Below are 23,824 nucleotides of genomic sequence, written 5' to 3' on the forward strand. Positions count from 1 at the left end.
GCTTTAAGCGATAAGGCCGCCATTTGCCATGTACTTAATTAAGAGACTTTTTGTAATTATTTATTTTTAGTTTGGTGCAATAAAGTGTATTTGTATTGTATTGTATTGTATTGAACCCGTTATTATGTGCTCAACCTTACATGTCTGTTTTTTGTTATTCAGGCAACAAATATATTCATTTTCTTTCACAACACACTAATAAGGGGATGACGTCCGTATCGGATATTTGGATACAAAGAGCGTTGGAAGCCTTAGCAAAGAATGATTTTCTATCAGCTGAAACGCGTGCAGTAATAGCCGATCATCTCAACCCTAGTTCTGAGAGCAAACGGTTACTGGAATACATACGAAAACACAAACCATGGAACCTTCATACAGCGATGCAAAGCACAGATACTTCGTTGGATGTCGAGCAGTGCCTCGTTTTTGCGAAGATGTCGCTAGAACAAGGGCAGGCAGAATTAGCGAAACGTTTCGCCGAATTAGCAGACAAGATCCGCCCTTCCAAGGAAGCTAAAACTGTGTTGAATAATGTAAAACATCTAATTGAGGTACGGAGAAGAATGTTCGAAGATAAAATGAAGGTGAAACGTATGTTAGATCAAGTTGAAGTGGATATATATGCACTCAGGCTCGACGAAGCCGAGAGGGCCATTAAACAATGCCAGAAAATATTCTCAACCGTACGTGCACAAACTCTGTTAAAAATTATTCAGAATATTAGAAGTAAAGAAAGAAAACCGTCACGATTTCGCTGTTTTTTTGGTTTATTAATCGACTGGCTCACTTGCAAATACTTTAGCTGTTCTGACTACACGAGGCTCAACGAAAGTAGAAGGTCGACTCAATATTCGTTTACAACCGAAAATTTACCGCACAGAGCCAATGAAAGAACGAACGTCGGATCTTCCTCACAAAATAGTGGAACCAGAAATTTTTCAAAATATTCTTATGCAACCGGAAATACGTCAAATAATGCAGGAAACGGAACTTCGCCAAATGATAAAGGAAACGGGAATTCTTCCAAATATTCCTCATCAGCAACCGGAAGTACCCCACAAAATAGTGGAACCGGAAGTACCTCACAAAATAGTGGAACCGGAACTTCTTCTAAATATTCTTATGCAACCGGAAGTGCCCCACAAAATAATGGAACCGGAAGTACCTCACAAAATAGTGGAACCGGAACCTCTTCTAAATATTCTTATGAAACCGGAAGTGCCCCACAAAATAATGGAACCGGAAGTACCTCACAAAATAGTGGAACCGGAACTTCTTCTAAACATTCTTATGCAACCGGAAGTACCCCACAAAATAATGGAACCGGAAGTACCTCACAAAATAGTGGAACCGGAACTTCTTCTAAATATTCTTATGGAACCGGGAGTACCTCACAGAATAGTGGAACCGGAACTTCTTTTAAATATTCTTATGCAACCGGAAGTGCCCCACAAAATAATGGAACCGGAAGTACCTCACAGAATAGTGGAACCGGAACTTCTTCTAAATATTATTATGCAACTGGAAGTACCCCACAAAATAATGGAACCGGAACTTCTTCTAAATATTCTTATGCAACCGGAAGTGCCCCACAAAATAATGGAACCGGAAGTACCTCCCAAAATAGTGGAACCGGAACTTCTTCTAAACATTCTTATGCAACCGGAAGTACCCCACAAAATAATGGAACCGGAAGTACCTCACAAAATAGTGGAACTGGAACTTCTTCTAAATATTCTTATGGAACCGGGAGTACCTCACAGAATAGTGGAACCGGAACTTCTTCTAAATATTCTTATGCAACCGGAAGTGCCCCACAAAATAATGGAACCGGAAGTACCTCACAGAATAGTGGAACCGGAACTTCTTCTAAATATTCTTATGCAACCGGAAGTGCCCCACAAAATAATGGAACCGGAAGTACCTCACAGAATAGTGGAACCGGAACTTCTTCTAAATATTCTTATGGAACCGGAAGTACCTCACAGAATAGTGGAATCGGAACTTCTTCTAAATATTCTTATGCAACCGGAAGTACCTCACAGAATAGTGGAACCGGAACTTCTCAATATTCTTATGCAACCGGAAGTGCCCCACAAAATAATGGAACCAGAGGTTCCTCGCAATATGCATATAACAAAGGAGCCGCAACTGCAACAGATAATAAAGGAAACGAGAATTATTATAGATATTTCTACCCATCCTCAGATATTCCAACTAACGGATATTTTAACTATGAGAAGTCATGGAAAAAAAACCGAGGACGCAACAAGAAAACCACAAATAATCAAGGAAGCAGAACTGGAACTAATAATAAAGCAAACATGAATTCTTCAAAATATTCATCATCTGCTTCCGGAAGTACCTCACAGAACAGTAGAAACGGAAGTTACTCACACGGTAAAGAAAATACAAGATCAACCCAATATTCTTACACATCCCAAGATATACCATCTAACAACAATGAAGGTACATATAGTAAAAACAAAAAACCCAACAGTACCTCACAAGATAGCGGAAATACAAGATCATCCCAATATTCTTACACATCCCAAGATATACCATCTTACAACAATGAAGGTACGTATACTAAAAACAAGAAACCCAATAGTACCTCGCAAGATAGCGGAAATACCAGATCATCCCAATATTCTTACACATCCCAAGATATACCATCTAACAACAATGAAGGTACATATAGTAAAAACAAGAAACCCAATAGTACCTCGCAAGATAGCGGAAATACCAGATCATCCCAATATTCTTACACATCCCAAGATATACCATCTAACAACAATGAAGGTACATATAGTAAAAACAAGAAACCCAATAGTACCTCGCAAGATAGCGGAAATACCAAATCATCCCAATATTCTTACACATCCCAAGATATACCATCTAACAACAATGAAGGTACATATAGTAAAAACAAGAAACCCAATAGTACCTCGCAAGATAGCGGAAATACCAGATCATCACAATATTCTTACACATCCCAAGATATACCATCTAACAACAATGAAGGTGCGTATAGTAAAAACAAGAAACCCAATAGTACCTCGCAAGATAGCGGAAATACAAGATCATCCCAATATTCTTACACATCCCAAGATATACCATCTAACAACAATGAAGGTGCGTATAGTAAAAACAAGAAACCCAATAGTACCTCGCAAGATAGCGGAAATACCAGATCATCCCAATATTCTTACACATCCCAAGATATACCATCTAACAACAATGAAGGTACGTATAGTAAAAACAAGAAACCCAATAGTACCTCACAAGATAGCGGAAATACCAGATCATCCCAATATTCTTTCACATCCCAAGATATACCATCTAACAACAATGAAGGTACATATAGAAATAACAGGGAGCCAGGCAGCTCCTCACAAAATAATGGAAGCAGCAGTTACTCAAACTATTCCAAGGCTACCAACGACCATGATGAAAAATCGCAGAGAAAGAAGAATGGCCCTACAGAAGGCACTTCAAAATCGGAAAATACAAATAAATCTACTTCTTCGGGGTGGAGAAGTTTCTTCAAATGGGAGAAAAAGAAGGAGTATACTCATGAGCAGGAACAGGAGATAGAGAGATTGCTAGCTTGTACTGATGATCACATTATCCTGCGTAAGTTTACATTCTGTGTAATATACAGTGTGTTAGTGACATCGTAACGAAAACTTTGAGGGCGATTCAAATATTTATTCTAAGTACTTATCAAGTGAAATTTTCAGTCGCAAAAGTATGGAACTGAAAATAAAAAAAAAACACTAACATTTTCATGAATTTTCCGACAGGAAATTCCACTTGATATCAACTCAATATCATGGTCTGAATCATCTGAATCGGCTTCGTCTTAGCCGGTAGCCCCCAGTATTCGTTACGTTTTCAATAACACTCATACGCACTTGTCCGAGGTGGAAGTGACATCGTATCAAATACTGAGGGGGGTGATTCACCTCATTATTCTGAGTTAATATCAAGTGGAATTTTTCATCGCCAAAGTATAGAATTGAAAATACTTAACTTTAAAAAACACAAAAAAAAAACATGAATCATCCCCTCAGTATTCGTTACGACGTCACTAACACCCTGTATAAAAAGCCTGTCCCACTGCTTGGCACAGGCCGCCCCTTTATCAACCGGAGGGGGTATGGAGCATCAACCACGCAGTCTGCGGGTTGGAGGTGTCAGAAATCAGAATCATTTATTCAACGTAATTATCATGGATAAACTTGTTAAAGGTCAATGTAACATTTTTGAATTTACGTCATTTCGCAAGGTGTTATGGCTGAGGAGAAGAAATGACAAGAAACTGCAACATCTTTTAAATCAATTTTAAATCAGTATACATTACAAGTTATTTAATAACTAGAGGAACACATTCAATACCAGACATTTTTTCATCATTTAGGTAGTCATTTTATAATAAGCTTTTTTACATGAAGCTTACTTTATGTAAAAAAGCTTATATTATAAGATTAAGGTGTTTTTGCTCCGAAGCACGGAATCATCTTACTTTTTCGGACAATGTGTTTCAAGCCTGCAATGTAGTCGGGTTCAGTGGATTCTAGGGAATACAATCCCGACCCGTGATCGCAAATTCCAGATCCCGCAAGATTGATAGTTCCAATCCCGCGGGATCTCGAATTTTTTCTCGAATTTCGATTTGAACTATCAATCCCGCGAGTTTCGAAAATTTCGGGATCTCGTCTAGTTCATGAAAAATGTAAAGTTGGGATGGCTGAAAACGATGAAAACTGCTTGTTTATGATAGTGAGGTTAAATAAAAAATATATTTTTGAAAAAAAAAAAACAACCCTTTATGATTGATTCAATATTACTAACTAAAGAATTAAAATCAAGACAAAAATACTCGCCCAATCCCGTCAATCTCGTATGGGATCTCGTCATGCTATCTGCTACCGAATACATCCCGCTTAGGGACAGTACTGAAAAGTATCGGCGTCCGAAGGATGTAATATACGATCCCGACGACCCGATTACTCTAGCCATAGAGGCAGCCAATCAGCTCCCGACACCAAACACTTCAGGACCCCGATACCGATCCCGCCGGCGTGGTCAACGATTTCCCTCAATCAGCGCATATCGCTATCGACCCACTAGGGTCGATTAATTCTTTCAAATATATTTGCTCTCAGACGACGTCCTGAGCCGAGGTTCGCGCCCAACTGGGCATTTAAACTGTTGTCTTTTTGTATCGGATGAGATTACTTTTACATTATCTTTTATTGTTTCAGAGGTGAATCGGAATTATAGTGAATACGATATATGTAGCGCTTTCAGAAAATTGTCAATAAAGTTCCACCCGGACAAGAATAAGGCTCCCAAAGCTAATCAGGCCTTTGTGGTAAGTGCTAAGATATTGTTACTGTATGGGACATACCTAATAGTCTACCATTTATGGTCAGTCACATCTCTAGCGCGAGCAAACCAAAGCGTCTCTATGTTTGGATCCTGTAATTTATTATTTTTTGACGTGACTTATTGTATTAGATTTGCCGCAGATGGCATTAACTACTTGGCCGGACAAATGGGGAGCGCTGAAGGCTCTCACCCGGTACGTAATTTAATATAATATCCTAAGCAATACAGTTCATTCAATTATTTGTGTGGTATTTTATTATAATTACCAGCGTTCTCTACATAATGGTCCTTCGAGTTCGGGGTTGGAAGGAAAATACTGAGTCCAAGGAGAAATGAATTGATTCACTATACACACGGTACAGCTTCCGCACAGGCGTCCCCATTTGTCCGGCCAAGTAGTTAATGCCATCTGCGGCAAATCTACAATAAGTCACGTCAAAAAAAAAACAGGCCTCCGCGGTATAACTTCGTCTCCGTCACTTCACTTAATTTCGCGACACTCGAACACACCACAAAACACGTCACTAGCACTGCACTAACACTGCACTTGACACTACACTTAACCCTTTCACGGACAGAGATCATGGGTCATTAATGGTTCATAATAGGCAATATGATACCAATCGGAACGTCATTAGACGTTCTGTCCTTGAAAGTGTTAACACTGCTTAAATCACTGTCCTTCTCTTCCACTTCTTTACTTTTACTTTTTTTTACCTTTGATTCGTTTGCTCTTGGCCCCAGACTTGCCCGAAGGCATTGACGAGGCCTAAGATGGAGCGAGCTCGCCCAGAAGGTCACACTCTGACTTTGAAAGCATCCTCTACACCGTAGAGGTCCATGTAGACCGTAGAGGTCTATAACACTATATACACTAAATAAAGCACATAATAACGGGTTCTTACCGCGTTTAAATGGGGATATAAGACTCCCGATATTTCGACACTGTTGCAAGTGCCATGATCACGGGATGACTGATGAGATTGGAGTGGAGTAGGTAGATCCATAATTTTTTACGGGCAGACATCCCGTGATCATGGCACTTGCAACAGTGTCGAAATATCGGGAGTCTCATATCCCCATTTAAACGCGGTAAGAACCCGTTATTATGTGCTTTAATTATGATAATAACCGCGTAAACTTAAAACTATATACACTTCTGGGTTATATGTACTTCTTCTGGCTCCGATCGCTTTAGAAACTGAACTGGCTCTTTTGCTCGTTCCGCTCTTTATTACCCTATGGTCTCAGTCACCAGAAGTCAGGTTATGGAGTCAGTTTGGTTAGGACGTTACAGGCTGATCACCTGATTGTCCGAAAGTAAGACTGTCCCTGCTTCGGAAGGCACGTTAAGCCGTTGGTCCCGGGTACTACTTACTGATGTAAGTAAGTAGTCGTTACATGAGCCATGTCAGGGGCCTTTGGCGGCTCAATAGTAACCCTGACACCAGGGTTGATGAGGTTGGTACTCCACCTCACAACCCACACGATAGAAGAAGAAGTCACCAGTATAGTCGACTCTTTACTCGAATAATCTCGGGTGGAACCTTCTATAAAGAAAGACAAGGACGACGCTATGCGTCAGAAAAGAGAAAAGGATTACGGTGACATTCTAGAACTCTCTGGTTGCGGTGTTTGTTTAAAATGCGATGTGACATTGTCAATCCGACACAATATGACCAATTGAAGGCTTTTTGGCGGGAACGGGACGGTTGCCTATCCTTCATTGAATAATCTAAATAATTAATACGAAGTGGTGTTTTGTGGTTAATGATCGCATTAAGTTAGTCGGATAACATTCGCGATAATGTTATTATATCGGAATATTCGATAAACAAAGTGTACTTATCTATTTTCGCTTCGTGCCAAAAAGCCGCTTTATAACTCGAAAGTTTATGCGGACTTTGAGTTAATTCGTTTGGGGTTCGGAGTAGGAGTCTGCTCCGAGGGTGGGGACTTAGGTTTCATCATTCATCATCATCACCTTTCATCATTTCATTAACATCATCAAGAAAATAAAGACATGGCTGTATTGGAATAGTTCCGTTTGCCTTGCCCTTCGGGGAAAACCAAAACTTTGGGGTAGTCAAACAACTAAGTAACGCATTCTGTCCACTGTCTGCCCTCGTCTATTTTTTCCAACCCGTTATAATCTAGGTGTCTTCAAGGCTAGAGTGAATAGGCATTTGCTAAGTGTAATCCACCCTAGACCACATCGTCACTTAACATCAGGTGAGATTGAGGTCAAACGTGAGCCTAATTCATTAAAAAAAACCTTAAGTATATAATGGCATACTATCTACCTTTGACTAATAATTTCATATTTTTCGTAATCCCTTAATTCATATATTTTCGTCATAATTATATTTGCTTATTTTCTTATTTATTGTAAGTAAATCCCGACACTTTTTGTTGGCACGATAGTTCAAAGTATTTATAAGCGTAACTTAGGTACTGGCAGAATATCAGTGTTGCTAAGAGTGGTATTTCTACTATCCTTCGCAACAACATGCTGAGTCAGTCCCTTTTCCCTGGCAGTGTATTTTTGATTTTTATACTTATCTTTATCTTCTCTACTATTGTACTGCACTGTTTTGGGAATAAAGTTATTCTATTCTAAGTACGTAGGTAATTTAATTTTGTACCGGGCAAGATCCCTCAGCGCTCCCCATTTGCCCGGCCAAGTAGTTAATGCCCTAGGCAAATCGACAATAATGTAAACAACGGTGAAATAATTTAATGGTTTTTTGTTTTTTTTCAGGCTCTAATTAGCGCAAGGAACAGACTTCTTAAGAAAAAAGGATTTACTACCAAGTGAGAGCTCTCAGCAGTCCCCATTTGTCCGGCCAAGTAATTAATGTCGCCCGAAAGATTTATACTGTTAGATACTTATAAGAAAACGAATTTATAGAATGTATAATAAATAACTTACTTATAAATTAAACACTAACTTATATTAACTAACTTAAATTATCTAAACTTGTTGTTATCTAAATAAAATTAAGAGGCTCAATTATCTGTAAAACTGTAGTTACCTAGCCTTAAGGGAAGTTGCGGGTCATTCCCAACACAAGTATCTGATTACTTACTGGGGAGACCTGTCCAATAATTGTAACTGATTTACAGAAATAAATTCATATTTTATTTTATTTATTTTTTTTTATTATTTTTTTTTTTTTATAATGGTGCTAATTCCAGTAAGTACATCGTTTAATTTTATTTTAAGTTATATCTGTCATTTTCTTATCTGGCAAAAGGAAAGGGATGGGTAATCGACTAGCATAAAATTTACGGAACACACGTCAATTTTAGGCAGAAAATAAAACCCTCCGAAAATTTTATATTGGCCAATAACCCCGACAGAATTAAATTGACAACACACGTCAAACGGGTTGCACATCAGCGAGATGCTCATTTTATTCGCCCGGGTTATCATTCATTCTGTCATTCATTTTAAAATAAACAGTTGTCAATCATGCGTCCCTTTCCTTTTCGGCGGATAAGAAAATGAGCTACCTACTCCACTCCAATCTCATCAGTCATCCCGTGATCATGGCACTTGCAACAGTGTCGAAATATCGGGAGTCTCATATCCCCATTTAAACGCGGTAAGAACCCGTTATTATGTGCTTTAACTACACATTGACATTAAATTATCAACTCGTGCAACTGTGAGTGTGACGTCTGTGGGCTTTTTTTAACGTTGGGAAATGCGTTACGCATACCACGGCCGTTATGTGGAACTCCCCGGATATCGCCACCCGGTATACCCACTAAAACCCAACAGTGTTCCTCCTTGCCGCCGTGTGGCGGGGATACGGGAACGTAATTGCACACAACCGCGTCCCCGCCGGCGGATGCCCTTTGGGACCCAGCGCCCATGGGAGCGCGTCAAGCGCCTCCCCCCTCCGCTGAGGGCTGCCCGGAACACTTGGGGAGCCCTACAGCACGGGACCTATGTTATGGACGGCGGTCCCCCGACCACCGTCCACAGGTACCCGTCAAGGCAGCGCTCGGTCGATTGCGACCAAGTGCGCCCGTTGCCGCCTTCCCGGTCGCCTGCGGAGTCGACAGAGTCTTCCCGCTCCCTCTCCGCCGCTTCAGGTTGCTAAACAATTACTTATAAGCGTAGTCTTCTTCCATCGTGTGGGTTGTTGGGTTGGATTACCAACCAGGGTTATTATTGAGCCGCCATAGGCGCTGACATGACTCATGTAAAGACTACGTACTTACATCAGTAAGTAATAACCGGGACCAACGGCTTAATGTGCCTTCCGAAGCACGGATCATCTTACTTTTGGACAATCAGGTGATCAGCCTGTAATATCCTAAACAAACTAGGGACCACGAAGTGATTTTTGTGATATGTCCTCACCGGGATTCGAACCCGGGACCTCCGGATCGTGAGCACAACGCTTAACCACTGGACCACGGTAAGCTAGAAACACACTCGGGGGGATGATTCTGATCATCATTCTGAGATGATATCAAGTGGAATTTTCTGGCGGAAAAATTCATGAGAATTTTAGTATTTTTTTTATTATTTTCAGTTTCATACCTTTGCGACGGAAAACTTACCTTAATATTCAATTCAGAATCATGGTCTGAATCATCCCTCAACGTTTTCGCTATTATGTCATTCTGTAACTTTATATAATTATAGTATATTATTCAGAGGCGGAGGACAGGAGTCCTAGTACGGCTTTGTAATAGACTACTCTGGGCGCCATCCCACTTGCGTCAGACAGAGTACTGCGGGGCGGAAGGCAAGAGGGAAACCACTGCCCTATTTTTCCCTAAAAAAGTAGCATTGAAAATGCTGCACCGACAAGAGCGTGGCTCTTAAATTGATGATGACGATATAGTATATAAGCTGTTGGTGTTCCTAAAATAATAAAATATAATGATGGGCCATTATGTTAGAAATGATACAACCCTCTGTCGGTTTTTGCCTGGAACGACATGCCTGGAAAGACAAGCAGCTGAACGAGTTCTATGTTTTTGTTGTACTATTTCAATTTACAAACTATATCAACTGCCATAAAAATATTATTCTTTAAGTATAATTTTAATAATATAATGGTGCTAATTCCTGTAAATACCATCTAATTTTATTTTAAGTTATATCTGTCATTTTCTTATCCGCCGAAAAGGAAAGGGACGGGTAATCGACAAGCATAAAATTAATGGAACACACGTCAATTTTAAGCACAAATCTAAACCAACCGTCTAAAAATTTTACATCAGTCAATAACCTGACACGTTCATTTACTCATTCTTCCTAAAATTAAGAGCTGTGAATCATCCGTCCCTTTCCTTTTCGACGGATATGAAAATGACGGATATAACTTAAAATAAAATTAGGCGGTGTCTGCAGGAATCGGGGCCATTTCCTGCAGTCGCCATCTTAATTTTAAGTTATATCTGTCATTTTCTTATCCGTTGAAAAAGAAAGGGACGGGTAATCGACAGGCGTAACATTTATGGAATACACGTAAATTTTAAGTAGAAATCTAAAACAATCGTCTAAAAATTTTACATCGGCCAATAATCGGACAGGATTAAGTAGACAGCACACGTCAAACGGATTGCATACCAGCGAGATGCCTATTTTATTCGCACGGGTTATTCATTTATTTTAAAATTAACTTATTGACAATCATCCGTCCCTTTCCTTTTTAGCGGATAAAAAATTGACGGGTATAATTTAAAATAAAATTAGGTGTCTGCAGGAGTCGGGGGTTTTAACATAAATCTTTGAAATAAACATTTACCTATGTTATAAATATTTTATATAAAAATATATTTGGAATTTTATTTAATATAAACCTGGCTAGGCAGTGGCTTCTGTAAAAAAACCGGACCTGTCAAATCTTCAGGTTAGGTTAGCGGACCCTATGAAAAACGGAAGATGTTGCTAGTAGGTTTTATAGAGGATAGAAGATGCAAGATGTTTGGACACTTAATAAGACACGACGAATTAAAAAAAAACAAGGAAAGAGAGGAAGGGGAAGACCAAGAAGAGCTTACATGGAACAGATTAAAGAGAAGGCGAACTTTTCTTGTAAGGAAGTCAAAGCATTGGGTAGTTTCCTATGTCAAAGATAAATTATAAAATTCTGATTACTTACTTACTAAGACAAGGGACCCTGACATAGCTCATGTAACGACTACGTACTTACATCAGTAAGTAATAACCGGGACCAACGGCTTAACGTGCCTTCCGAAGCACGGATCGTCTTACTTTCGGACAATTAGGAGATCAGCCTGTAATGTCCTAGTCCTAACCAAACAAAAAACTAGAGATCACGAAGTGATTTTTGTGATATTTCCCCACCGGGATTCGAACTCGGGACCTCCGGAATACTGTTCTGAGACATCAACAAAAGCGGTCAAAAAGCGGTAATGTTGTGATGTGGTAGCGGTAAGCGGTATTGAGTCTAAAAGTAAAATGGGATTGATTTTTTATCATCTGAATCTGGCTACTATTTCTAGTAGATTAGCATTTTATAATTTATCTTTGATATGGTAAAATACCCTATCGTCCCTTAGCTTACAACACCGCTTAAGTCATTTTTATCAACTTTACAGGAGACGAAAAAAAATGTCTCATTTAAAATATCTGTAGATTTTTTTATTGCTACTTAATACATACTCTAGTTAGCGGTTAATAAATAATTATTTATACTTATTTTGACGATTTACTTTATTTTAACCTTTATTTTCTTCATCCAATGGCATTAAAATGTAAAAACCGCCAATTTTCGACTTGAGCGGTGTTGTAAGCTAAGGGACGCTATGTGACACGGTGCTCTGTGTCGGTAGAGTTCGGGTTCGGTGCGTGAATTTCCTCACGGTCTCTCCAGGGTGGCAGAATGAAACAGTCCAGGTGGTGATACGAAAGGTCCGCGTTTATTATAAAACGAAAGGCACACTTTACAATCTCACAGTGATTCTAATGTAGGAGCAACAAACAATATTTATTTAACACAGTCTCTCACATAAAATTAGGAAATACGGATAATTAGAAAATTATAACAGAATAGCGTGAACCATTTCAAGTACGCTCAAACACGGAATCTAGCGGGGAGCCGAATCTCGCGCCGTCCAATCAGCGTGCCGGCGCGCGTGCGCGTTGCGGTAGCGTCGGTTTAGACGCGACGCGATTGGAGGGTGCGACCTCAGGGGGTGAAGTGTGCGGCGGAGGGGAATATAAAGATCGGCGCGCTATAATCAAATGATTTATTTTTTATTATTTACATTTCACGACTTTACAGTGCAGAAGCGCCAATGCGCCGTGAAACTTTCAATATATAATAATATAATTAGACAAACATAAATATGAAACCTAAAAGCTTGAACTTACTCATAAACCATACTTATAGAATACATACATAAACAGCCTATATACGTCCCACTGCTGGGCACAGGCCTCCCCTCAATCAACCGGAGGGGGTATGGAGCATACTCCACCACGTTGCTCCAACGCGGGTTGGTGGAGGTGTTTTTACGACTAATAGCCGGGACCAACGGCTTAACGTGCCCTCCGAAGCACGGAATCATCTTACTTTTTCGGACAATCAGGTGATTCAAACCTGAGAAGTCCTTACCAAACAAAGGACAGTCTCACAAAGTGATTTCGACAATGTCCCCATCGGGAATCGAACCCGGACCTCCAGATCGTGAGCCTGACGCTCTAACCACTAAACCACGGAGGCTGTTAAACAAACAATAATATAATTAGACATATTAAACTTAGTGTAAACAATATATAGCGGACCCAACTAGTTGGCCAGCTAGTTCCGCTCACATGCAACAGATGGCGCCACATTCAATAATGCAGTCTTCAAGCGGTCGTAAAACGCGGTATCGAATTTTACACGGCAAGACGCATATATACAACTTCCAACACAACACTGTTGGATCGTCGATCCCTAGTCACACTACCAACTTGTGGCTAGCGGGGTACTATGCTCAGTTCAGTACCCAGAAAACATGCTTTAGCGACAGCACACCCTCGCCGCCAAAAATATAATAACATATTTAATTTTCACACATCATTCATCATCGCGCAGAACCTCAGACACTCGCGACGCACATACGTCCACTCACAAACAGATCACACTCTGGTGCTGATGCAAGGAGTGTGAAATGAAACACAGGAGGTAGTTAGATTAATATATATTTAATTAAAGTAACCCTAGATGACTCAATGTACACGCGGACGATAGCTCGTTGCTAAGCGCAGCGCTCCAAGGCACGAAGGCTGGAACAAACAAATTGGTTTACAACATCAGCATCCCACCTGAGTTCCCAAAGGGGTAGGCAAAGGTGTCTTCTATCGTGTGGGCTGTGAGGTGAATTAACCTCAACAACCCTAGTGTCAGGGTTATTATTGAGCCGCCAAAGGCCCCTGACATGGCTCATGTAACGACTACGTACTCACATCAGTAAGTAGTAACAGGTGTAACAAATGTTTAAGAACCTTAGATAAAGCTAAATTCAGAAAGATTCGTGCAAGCCTTTGTATAAAAAGTACAACATACTGCCAGCGCCATGTATATGTCGTGGCCAGATCATAGAATTGATCATTTCATGATGTGGTCGACCATTTCATGAAATGGTCATATTTCATGAAATAAAATATCATTCGATGGCCACATCATGATGTAGTTTGGCCAGATCAATGAACACAAAACGTTTAACGATATGAGCAACTAAATGCATGATTAGTTCATGATATGGCCAAACGTTGGCAATCATATCGTAAAATTAGTAACATTATCCACCGATAGTGGCGCTGGTTTCGATTATAATTAAAACTTGATTGATATTATAATCGATGAATCAATGTTATTGTTCAATTTTCCATATCGAATAGGTACATAATTTTGAACCTAAGAAATTAATCGACTATTCGCATTTTTATTACACCACATAGCATGGACACCGCCTACATTAACGATATGGCCAAACGTGGATGGAAATATCATTAAACGTTGACATTTCAACGATATGGTCAACTTAAGTTGGCCATTTCATAAAATATGACCACATCATGAAATGATCAATTTTACGATCTGGCCACGACATGTATAGAGGAGATAGAAGATTTGTTTATTTGTAAAAAAGAATCCACACTTATTTAAGACATGGACTGTTTCAGTAAAAGGTATGAGAACTTATTATATTATGCCAAGAACTAATTTAACTCTAACCAATAATAATGTATATTGTATGTGTATTGAAATTTATAATGCCTTACCATTTACTATAAAGGAGTTACCATTGCTAATATTTAAAAGTAAATAAAAAAAAAATCTTATTCACCATACCTTTTATTCAATGAATGAATATTTAAATTTAAAGTCACAGCCGTTTATTTAAATTAAGGTTAATTGTTTTTTTGTGTATTTAAAATGTCTATTGTTATTTAATTTTTTTCAAGACATTTATTAAAGATTAATGTTCCTTTAATTATAAATTATTTAATATTAATATTCGCACGCTATATATATGGTTGAGTGATGGACTTTTTTTGATATAATGTATATTTAAGATCTTTTGTACCACTCTAGAGCGAATAAAGGGCATTGAACATTTCACTATGGAGGCTGGCATAGCCTGGTGGCGCCACCTGGCGGATTTTTTAAAACTGCGGCGCACGATGAAACCTGTGCAAATCGATAGGGGACACTTGTCTGAACAAAAAAGCTTTAATAAACCTATGCTCTAAAGCGTCACGTTTTCACGATATTTAGCTTGAAAGTTCCGAAAAGTTATGTATGAACAAATCGATTTTACTTTTATATGCAATTGGAATATAGTGACTACTTAAGTGATTATGCATGGAATATTAGTGTTTAATATACCATATATTTTTTTATTGAAAAATAAATAAATAGAAAACAGATAGGTAAACTAAATATATTACTGTTATGTGTACTTAAGTTAAAAGAAATCCAGAAACGAGTCGTGAGATGTACAGCTCATGACTTGTTCTCGTGGTAATCACGCTCAAAGTTATTTGCTATGACTGTCTAACAATTTCACACTTTTTGAGTTTTTATGTTTATTCAATGAAAGGCAGCTTAAATGTCTAATCACAGTGAAAGCAGGTGGGGTGTGAAAATTCGCTTTTAGGACTACTTTACAGCAGTGTATGGAACATACCTAGTTCGTATAGACATACCCCATTGTGCCTTCAATGCAACGGGACCTTAAGCTTTTTAGTTCATAACAATCATATTAGATGAACACATTGTTCAATTATTCATCGATTTTCTTATTTATGTTTTTATAAGTATGAAATAAAACATCGTGAAAGTAGTCATTTAGTTATTTATATTTTGCTTAAAAATACAATCAATACTAATTGTTATTGAATACATACAGTGTATATACTTATAACAAATACGCTTTTTTATACAAACTCTTACATATTAGGATAATGAACATCAGTCTTCTTCTTCAATAATCAATCTTCTTCTTCATCAGAAATAATAACTTGATCTAAAAAGGCAGCAGGGGGTTGAATAGGGATTTCTTGGTGCCGAGCCCATCCCATATACCTAACTATGCACATGACATGAGCACAGCACCCGAGTGTCCGTTTTCCAACTATACAGCTGCAATAGTGACCGACAAGTTTATTTCTGGTTTCCAAACTATTATCTAGCAAGAAATATACAAAATAAATTCTGTTGCTCTGGTGCCTCGAGTGTATTTTAGCTCTTGTTAGCCAAGGATCAGAAGCTACTATGTTGTATTGATTTAAATTACAGTCAACTTCAAAATCTTCATACTCTTCAATGAAAAACGTGCAGTTTTCTTTTTGGTGTTCGCCATAGTAGCTTCTTGCCTGCGTCACTTGATACGGCCTCAGAGACATTATCAACAGATCCTCATATATGATAAGATGGGAAACTGTTCACAGCCTTCACTTGAGTTTATAGCTTGGAAAACCGCTCTGCGTTGATTAAAATTGTTTTGTATTACTAACTCGCACAGATAGTTTGGGGTGTCGTGCTTAAGGTATATGCCGTTGATTATTTCATTTACGAGTGGGTGATCTGTCACCTGTTTTCCGAAGGCATTTATTAGGGCGCAGCAATCCTCACTTCCTCTTTTAAATGTGGCATATTCGGTCTTGCGTAGTTAGCTGGAATCGATAATAATACTGTTCCATCAATAATGAAGTAAGTACGTAACATTTAGACTGCGTTTCCACCAGTAACATGCTAGATGCTACGTTGCATATCCTACAATCGGATTCATTGTGCCGATCAGAATCAGGCCCAATTATCTGATTGGTGGATATTAAACCTAGCAATGTAGCACATGTCAGATGAAAAAACAGCCTTACCGATGTGCTTGCATTAATATGAACTGATTACTCTCTACTGTTACAAAAAATGCAAATATCATTTATTATACATGTCGTAGAAGTAGGAGTTAGAAGACAATAATGGCCATCATTAGTATTACAATCATTTTATTTACTTCCACATAGTTTTTGTATCACGATTAGATAAAGTCACAGCATAAGGTTCACACTCACGGCAACGTCATGGTATTCGTAACGGTTACACAGTCTCTCGTAATCTAGCGCGCCCAAGGACGCTAGCGAGAAAGGGGCCCTCCACCACCCATGGTTCCTATATTCGGACCGAATCATCGGGACATGTGAATGTACTTGCTAGGTGCTCGTTTCCGATCACACTTTCTAGGCGTCCCTACAAGTTATAGGTGAGCGACTATAGCACTCTTCGTAATTATTTGACACGTCCGCTCATGACGATGGTTCGCGGTAGACTGCCCGACTAGAACGGCAGTGCACGTCTGCTCGACACGACGACTCTGTTGTGACTCCTCGACTTCACCCAGGTCTGGCCGTACGCCACCTGTCGTCGGAGCGATGCAACTTCATAACGGATGTGTTGTAACTTCATTTTAGTTTCCGATTTGATCAATTTCTCTTCTTAATTCATTACTAACTCCGACATACATATAAGTTGTAATAGTTGGCTATAAAATCTATTGAAAGCGTAAGTCTGGTACACAAGTGATACGCTTGGCGTAAGAGCAATCTCTGGCTAATTATAATAAAGATAAGTTCACGACTTTCTGTTAAAAATGTCTTGCTTTGATTACACTTCGTCTAAGACGCTACATAATGAAAGAGCTTCGATAAAGTAGGATATTTCCATACACGAATTTTTTTCATATGACATTTCGATTATAAAAAGCACGATTGAGAAACGAGCCGAATTATACATTGTTTTTTATGTATTATACTGACCAGGGACTATAATATAGATACCAGATACACTGCATACTGAGATTTTTTTATTTTTCAATGTTCAAATAAGATTACTTACCTCTCGATCGTCAAATAAGTGGCGAGAATAATTCAGGATGTTGGGGTGCCTAGCAATATTGCTAGGCACCCCAAAAACCCCGAAGATCTCGGCGTCCTATACAGTCTTACTTGACAACTGAAGATCATAAGATCTTCAGCGCGGGCCACGAACAGTGCTTACACCACAAAAAACATATTGCCTGGCACCAACATGACTGGACATCTTGCCAAGATAACAACAACAAATTCAACAATAACACTAACAAAGTCAACAAAAATACTAACAAACTCAACAGCAATATTAACAAACTCAACAGTGGTAACAAATACAAACAGAATGAACAGAATAGAGTCTCAGAACAGAGAAAAGCGCGTGCGCACGTTGAAGATCAAAGTGGCAAACTGACTGAAAGTTCACCCGGTTGTCAATCGTCCTATTGTATTTATTTTATGATGTTGTCTCACTCACACTTATTGTATGGCTATTCGCTATCCTTGTTGATTCCGTCGAAACAATAGAAATTCGTGCAACTTTAAACAAAGTACCTCCATTTTCGCAGTTCCTGGAATTAAACGAGAAAACAAAATGGCAGTTAATAAGTACACCATTTTGTTTCTCTTACACAGATTTCTTAAACTTCGAGAATTCTGCTTTTTAACGAGTAATGATGCCGCACTAAGCGCATTGCGTATATAAAGTGTAGAACTTTATTTTGTATTTCATTAGATCCCGTCGTTGTGTCAAGTAAAATCAAGTTAAGGAGTAAATTACACCTATATCATACATAACACAAACTGATAAACTCAGTTTGCAATTAGTAACGTTAGATAAGGTGTGCACAGTTAAGTACCTATGTACTTTCTATATAATGTAGCAAAGGCAAAAACCATTAATGTTGTTCCAAGTATTTATTAATTTAATTTTTTCAATAAGATAAATATGTTGTATATTAAATAATGTTTCATGTATAATCAATCACTTTGTCACTATATTACTATTGTATATACCTAAGAGTAAAATCGATTTATCCATACGACACTTTCCGTAACTTTCAAGCTAGATATCTTGAAAACGTGACACTTTAGAGCATAGGTCCATTAAAGCTTTTTTGTTCAGACAAGTGTCCCCTATCGATTTGCACAGGTTTCATTGTGCGCCGCAATTTTAAAACGTCCGCCAGGTGGCGCCACTGAGATATGCCAGAAAGGTTCATAGCCCTTTAATTTCATTTTCATTTCAGGGACCAACGGCTTATTATACAGGGTGTTAGTGACATCGTAACGAATACTCAGGGGGATGATTCAGACCATGATTCTGAAATAATATCAAGTGGAATTTTCCGTCGCAAAACTCATGTTTTTTTTTAAATTTTTTCAAATTATTTTCAACCCTATTACTTTTGCGATGGAAAATTCCACCTGATATTAACTCAGAATAATCAGCTGAATCATCCCTCTCAGTATTCGTTACGATGTCACATACATCCCGTACAAGTACATACGGTAGCCATACAAGTAGGTATGTGTGTTAGTGACATCGTAACGAATACTGAGAGGGATGATTCAGACCATGATTCTGAGTTGATATCAAGTGGAATTTCCTGTCGCAAAAATTCCTGAAATTATTGTTTTTCTTTTTTAATTATTTTCCGTTCCATACTTTTGCGACGGAAAATTCCACTTGATATCAACTGAGAATCATGGTCTGAATCAACCCTCAAAGTTTTCGTTACGATGTCACTAACACCCTGTATATCAAAATTATGTCAAATAACTTTATAAATGTTGATATATTAAATATTTTGATTTTCGGTATTTTAACTGTATACATTCCAAGCATATGTATTTTGAAATTATATTGTTATGACAGTCGTTTATAAAATTTCGAAACATGGCTGTATGCGTCAAGGCCTTTGCTTAGCAAATAGAAACAAGTAACTTGAGGTGGCTTTTTGGGGATAGCGAATGGCGGTCTTTTTGCTATGAAAACGTTTTTCTTCTTTCGGGTAGAAAATATTGTGTAAACGTGACTTGCTGTATTTAAAACGTGTATTTTGATTTGTATTCAGTGATAACTAAACATTTTAAGCTTGTGTTATGTGAAAAGTTGGTAAAATAAGTGTTTGTTATTATAAGGAGGTTTGTGTATTTTAATCTAATCTTTTCTTGTTGAAATTCCTACCACTAGGAACCATTATGCATTGTGTTTGTTATATGTTTCGACCATTATGGCATTCAAACTTAGAAATTTAGAACTTATGTCAAATAACTTTATACATTTTGATGCATTATATATTTTGATTTTCGGTATTTTAACTTTATATATTCGAACCATATGTATTTTGAAATTATATATTATGATACGTATTGTGTAGTCTGTTTGTGTTAGTACCTACTTGTTTCTCTCATTGCTTGGCGCGGCGGGCGGGCTCGGTGGCGGTGGGCGGCGGAGGAGGTCCCTTCTTGGCCAGCTCGTCCAGGTAGCCCTGGATCAGCGACGTGCGCTCCTCAGGCAGGTGCGCCAGGCCGGTGTACCTGCAAGGCAAAGCCGCCTTATTATACAGGCTGCTAGTGGCATCCTAACAAAACTTTGAGACATGACTCAGGCCATGATTCTCAGTTAATATAAAGTGGAATTTTCCGTCGTACAAGTATTGAAAATACCGGGTGTTAGTGACATCGTAACGAAAACTTTGAGGGTTGATTGAGACCATGATTCTGAGTTGATATCAAGTGGAATTTTCCGTCGCAAAAGTATGGAACTAAAAATAATTAAAAAAAAATACAAATGAATTTTCCGAATGAAAATTCCACTTGATATCAACTCAGAATCATGGTCTGAATCATCCCATTCATAACGATGTCATTAGCTCACGAAGGCCCACGATCTGGAGGTCCGGGTTCGATTCCCGATGGGGACATTGTCGAAATCACTTTGTGAGACTGTCCTTTGTTTGGTAAGGACTTTTCAGGCTTGAATCACCTGATTGTCCGAAAAAGTAAGATGATTCCGTGCTTCGGAGCGCACGTTAAGCTGTTGGTCCCGGCTATTAGCCGTAGAAACACTGTAGCAGAGTACAAACTCTGCACTACTGGCCTTTCGTTCTGTCCATCATCATTTTAAATTACGAAATTCTCATTCCGTTCCGCATTTCCTTTCATTTTACTCTCTTTTGACTCACTGCATCCCCGACCTTCATAAAAACAACAAGTATATTATACTGTTTAGGGCCGTGTCCTCTAATTCTTGATACTTTTGTGAAGTGTGTATATTGTGAACTATGTATATTCCTATCCTGTTTGTGAAGTGTTTTTAATAAACTGTATACAGGGTGTTAGTGACATCGTAACGAATACTGAGGGGGATGATTCAGACCATGATTCTGAGTTGACATCAAGTGGTATTTTCCGTCGCAAAATTCATGATTTTTTTTACTTTTTTAAAATTATTTTCAATTCTATACTTTTGCGATGAAAAATTCCACTTGATATTAACTCGGAATAATCAGCTGTTTCATCCCCCTCAGTATTCGTTACGATGTCACTTACACCCCACACAAGTACATACGGTAGCCATACAAGTAGGTATGGGTGTTGGTGACACCGTAACGAATACTGAAAGGGATGATTCAGACCATGATTCTGAGTTGATATCAAGTGGAATTTTCAGTCGGAAAATTCATGAAAATTTTTGTTTTTCTTTTTATTATTTTCTGTTCCATACTTTTGCGACGGAAAATTCCACTTCATATCATCTCAGAATCATGGTCTCAATCATCCATCAAAGTTTTCGTTACGACGTCACTAACACCCTGTATATTCCTGCTTGCTGCTTGCTTCTAATTTATCATCGTTATCACCAATCACTCCCCTACTCTGCCGGCACGTCGGGATACCATATCCTCACCACCCAGCGAGCCGCAACACCTTCACCAACCCGCAGTGGGGCGTATATAGGCTGTTTATGTGTATGTATGTATGAGTAATTTAGCTGTACTCACCTGACGTCGTGTTTGAGCGAGTCCAGTATGGTCTGCATGGCCTGCGGGTTCTCCTTGACCGCCGCCAAGCTCTTGTGTGTTATGGACCTCGTCTCTTGCAGCAGCTGCCTTAGCGCTGTCTTCGCCGCGCTTTGTTTGTCGCGCTGGTAGTCGCGGAATTCACGCTCCATCTGTCAAGAAATCAAATCAAAAAGTGCAAGTTAAGTAAAGTACCGTCACTTTACTATATATATAAAGTTACCGTTAACGTTAGTTATACACTTCTCATCAAAAAAATCGAAACACTTCCGTTTTCATTGTTTCTGTCCGAATTTAACACAAAAAAGAATTCATACGATGAAAAAAAATACATAAATGTATAGCTGGCAGTTTGGCCATTACAGTAATAAGCGAAAATTCTAAATTCAAAATTAGAATTTCATTTGTTTATCTTATAAACGAAATGAATCACTGTTTTGAGACAAATGTGTGTTTAGGGTGGGAGTACATTTAGCGTTTAAAAACTAAAAATTGGCGCCTATCCTTAAACTTTTTGTTTTTTATTTCAATACTGTGACTTTGGGACGTCTGAAAAAAGGTTTTTTTTCTAAAACGTATGGATACTTCGCCCACAGAAGCCGCCCAAGTTGTGGCATTGCTGGATTCTGGCCTTAGTCAGCGTGTTGTGGCTGCAAGACTGCATCTAAGCCTGTCATCTGTTCATAGAGTCTATAAACGTTATCGGGAGACTGGTTTGTTCACGCGCCGTTCAGGATCTGGCAGGAATCGGGTCATTTCTGAGCGAGATGATCGATTTATTGTAACAACTTCTTTAAGAAATCGACGCCTTAACGCTTTTCAACTGCAGCAGCGGCTTCGTGTTGTACGAAGGGTGGCTGTAAGTGACTCTACAATTAGAAGAAGGTTGAAGGATCGTGGACTGGTACCGCATAAGCCAGCAAATGGGCCGAAATTAACTGCAGACCATCGAAGAGCGCGCCTTAACTTTGCACGTGAGCACCTAAATTGGTCATACCTACAGTGGAGCAAAGTTCTCTTTTCTGATGAGTGTAAAATTATGCTGTATGGTAACGACGGAAGGAACAAGGTCTACAGAAGAGACGGAGAACGCTATGCACAATGCTGCATTGAAGAAAAGGTCAGCTATGGTGGCGGTTCGTGGACGGTTTGGGGAGGAATCAGCGCCGACGGTAAGACAGAGCTTGCTTTCGTGTCTGGGCCACGTCTGCCTGCACTAAACTGTCATCGGTACGTCGAAGAGTGTCTCGAGCCTCATGTGATGCCCTATGCACATTTTATTGGCAACGGCTTCATATTCATGCACGACAATGCTAGGGCTCACACCGCGGGCGTCGTACGAGATTATCTTAACGAAGTCGATATCTCTATTATGGAATGGCCAGCAAGAAGCCCGGACATGAATCCCATTGAACATCTGTGGGATGAATTAAAGAGACGAATTCGAGCAAGAGATCCTGCCCCAGAAACACTTAGCCAGCTGCAAGATGCAATCCAAGAGGAATGGGACAATATACCACAGCATGTGATCGTGACTCTCATCCGATCGATGAAGAACCGTATGGAAGCAGTAATTAGAGCTCGGGGAGGGAATACAAGTTATTAAATAAACGTTTTTTAGCTTTTTTTTTCATTTACGTGTGTTGTTTTATCCATTTCCTTTATACTCCATACGGAATAAAAATGACTCATTTAACAAAATACGAAACCTATGAAAAATTCATTTAAATTTAGAACATTAACATTAAGATTTGATAAGCTCATATTACTCACTATTAAACGACATTTAACATTTATTTCTAAATGTACACATTTTTCTGATAATCCTGACAAAACGTAAACTTGCAAGGTGTTTCGATTTTTTTGATGAGAAGTGTATATATATATATATATATATACTGGGTGTTAGTGACATCGTAACAAATACTCAGAGGGATGATTCAGACCACGATTCTGAGTTAATATCAAGTGGAATTTTCCGTCGCAAAAGTGTTGAACGGAAAATAATTTAAATAAGCTCTAAAATTTTCATGACTTCTCCGACAGG

The 23,824-nt window shown here is 38.8% G+C and overlaps 2 protein-coding genes across 6 annotated transcripts in view; one reads left to right on the top strand and one right to left on the bottom strand.

Moving 5' to 3' along the window:
- Positions 1-118: 118 nt before the first annotated feature.
- LOC126378717 (uncharacterized) lies at positions 119-8,855 on the top strand. The gene is made up of 8 exons (XM_050027097.1): positions 119-1,165; positions 1,925-2,034; positions 2,446-2,580; positions 3,025-3,169; positions 3,281-3,636; positions 5,271-5,380; positions 8,159-8,312; positions 8,576-8,855. Exons 1-7 carry the CDS (start codon positions 141-143, stop codon positions 8,213-8,215), a joined length of 1,938 nt encoding a protein of 645 aa, XP_049883054.1. The 5' UTR covers positions 119-140; the 3' UTR covers positions 8,216-8,312; positions 8,576-8,855.
- Positions 8,856-13,566: 4,711 nt separating this feature from the next.
- Positions 13,567-23,824, bottom strand: part of LOC126378813 (transcription elongation regulator 1) — a 75,802-nt gene continuing 65,544 nt past the window's right edge. For all 5 annotated transcript variants that reach the window (XM_050027226.1, XM_050027228.1, XM_050027227.1 and 2 more), the window contains 3 exons: positions 21,760-21,929; positions 20,155-20,293; positions 13,567-13,663 (listed from right to left, as the gene is read on the bottom strand). In XM_050027226.1, coding sequence (XP_049883183.1) covers positions 20,164-20,293; positions 21,760-21,929 — 300 coding nt within the window. In that variant the 3' untranslated portion in view covers positions 13,567-13,663; positions 20,155-20,163. The remainder of the gene's footprint in view (positions 13,664-20,154; positions 20,294-21,759; positions 21,930-23,824) is intronic.

Source organism: Pectinophora gossypiella, chromosome 27 (assembly GCF_024362695.1).
Source record: "Pectinophora gossypiella chromosome 27, ilPecGoss1.1, whole genome shotgun sequence".
NCBI lineage: Eukaryota > Metazoa > Arthropoda > Insecta > Lepidoptera > Gelechiidae > Pectinophora > Pectinophora gossypiella.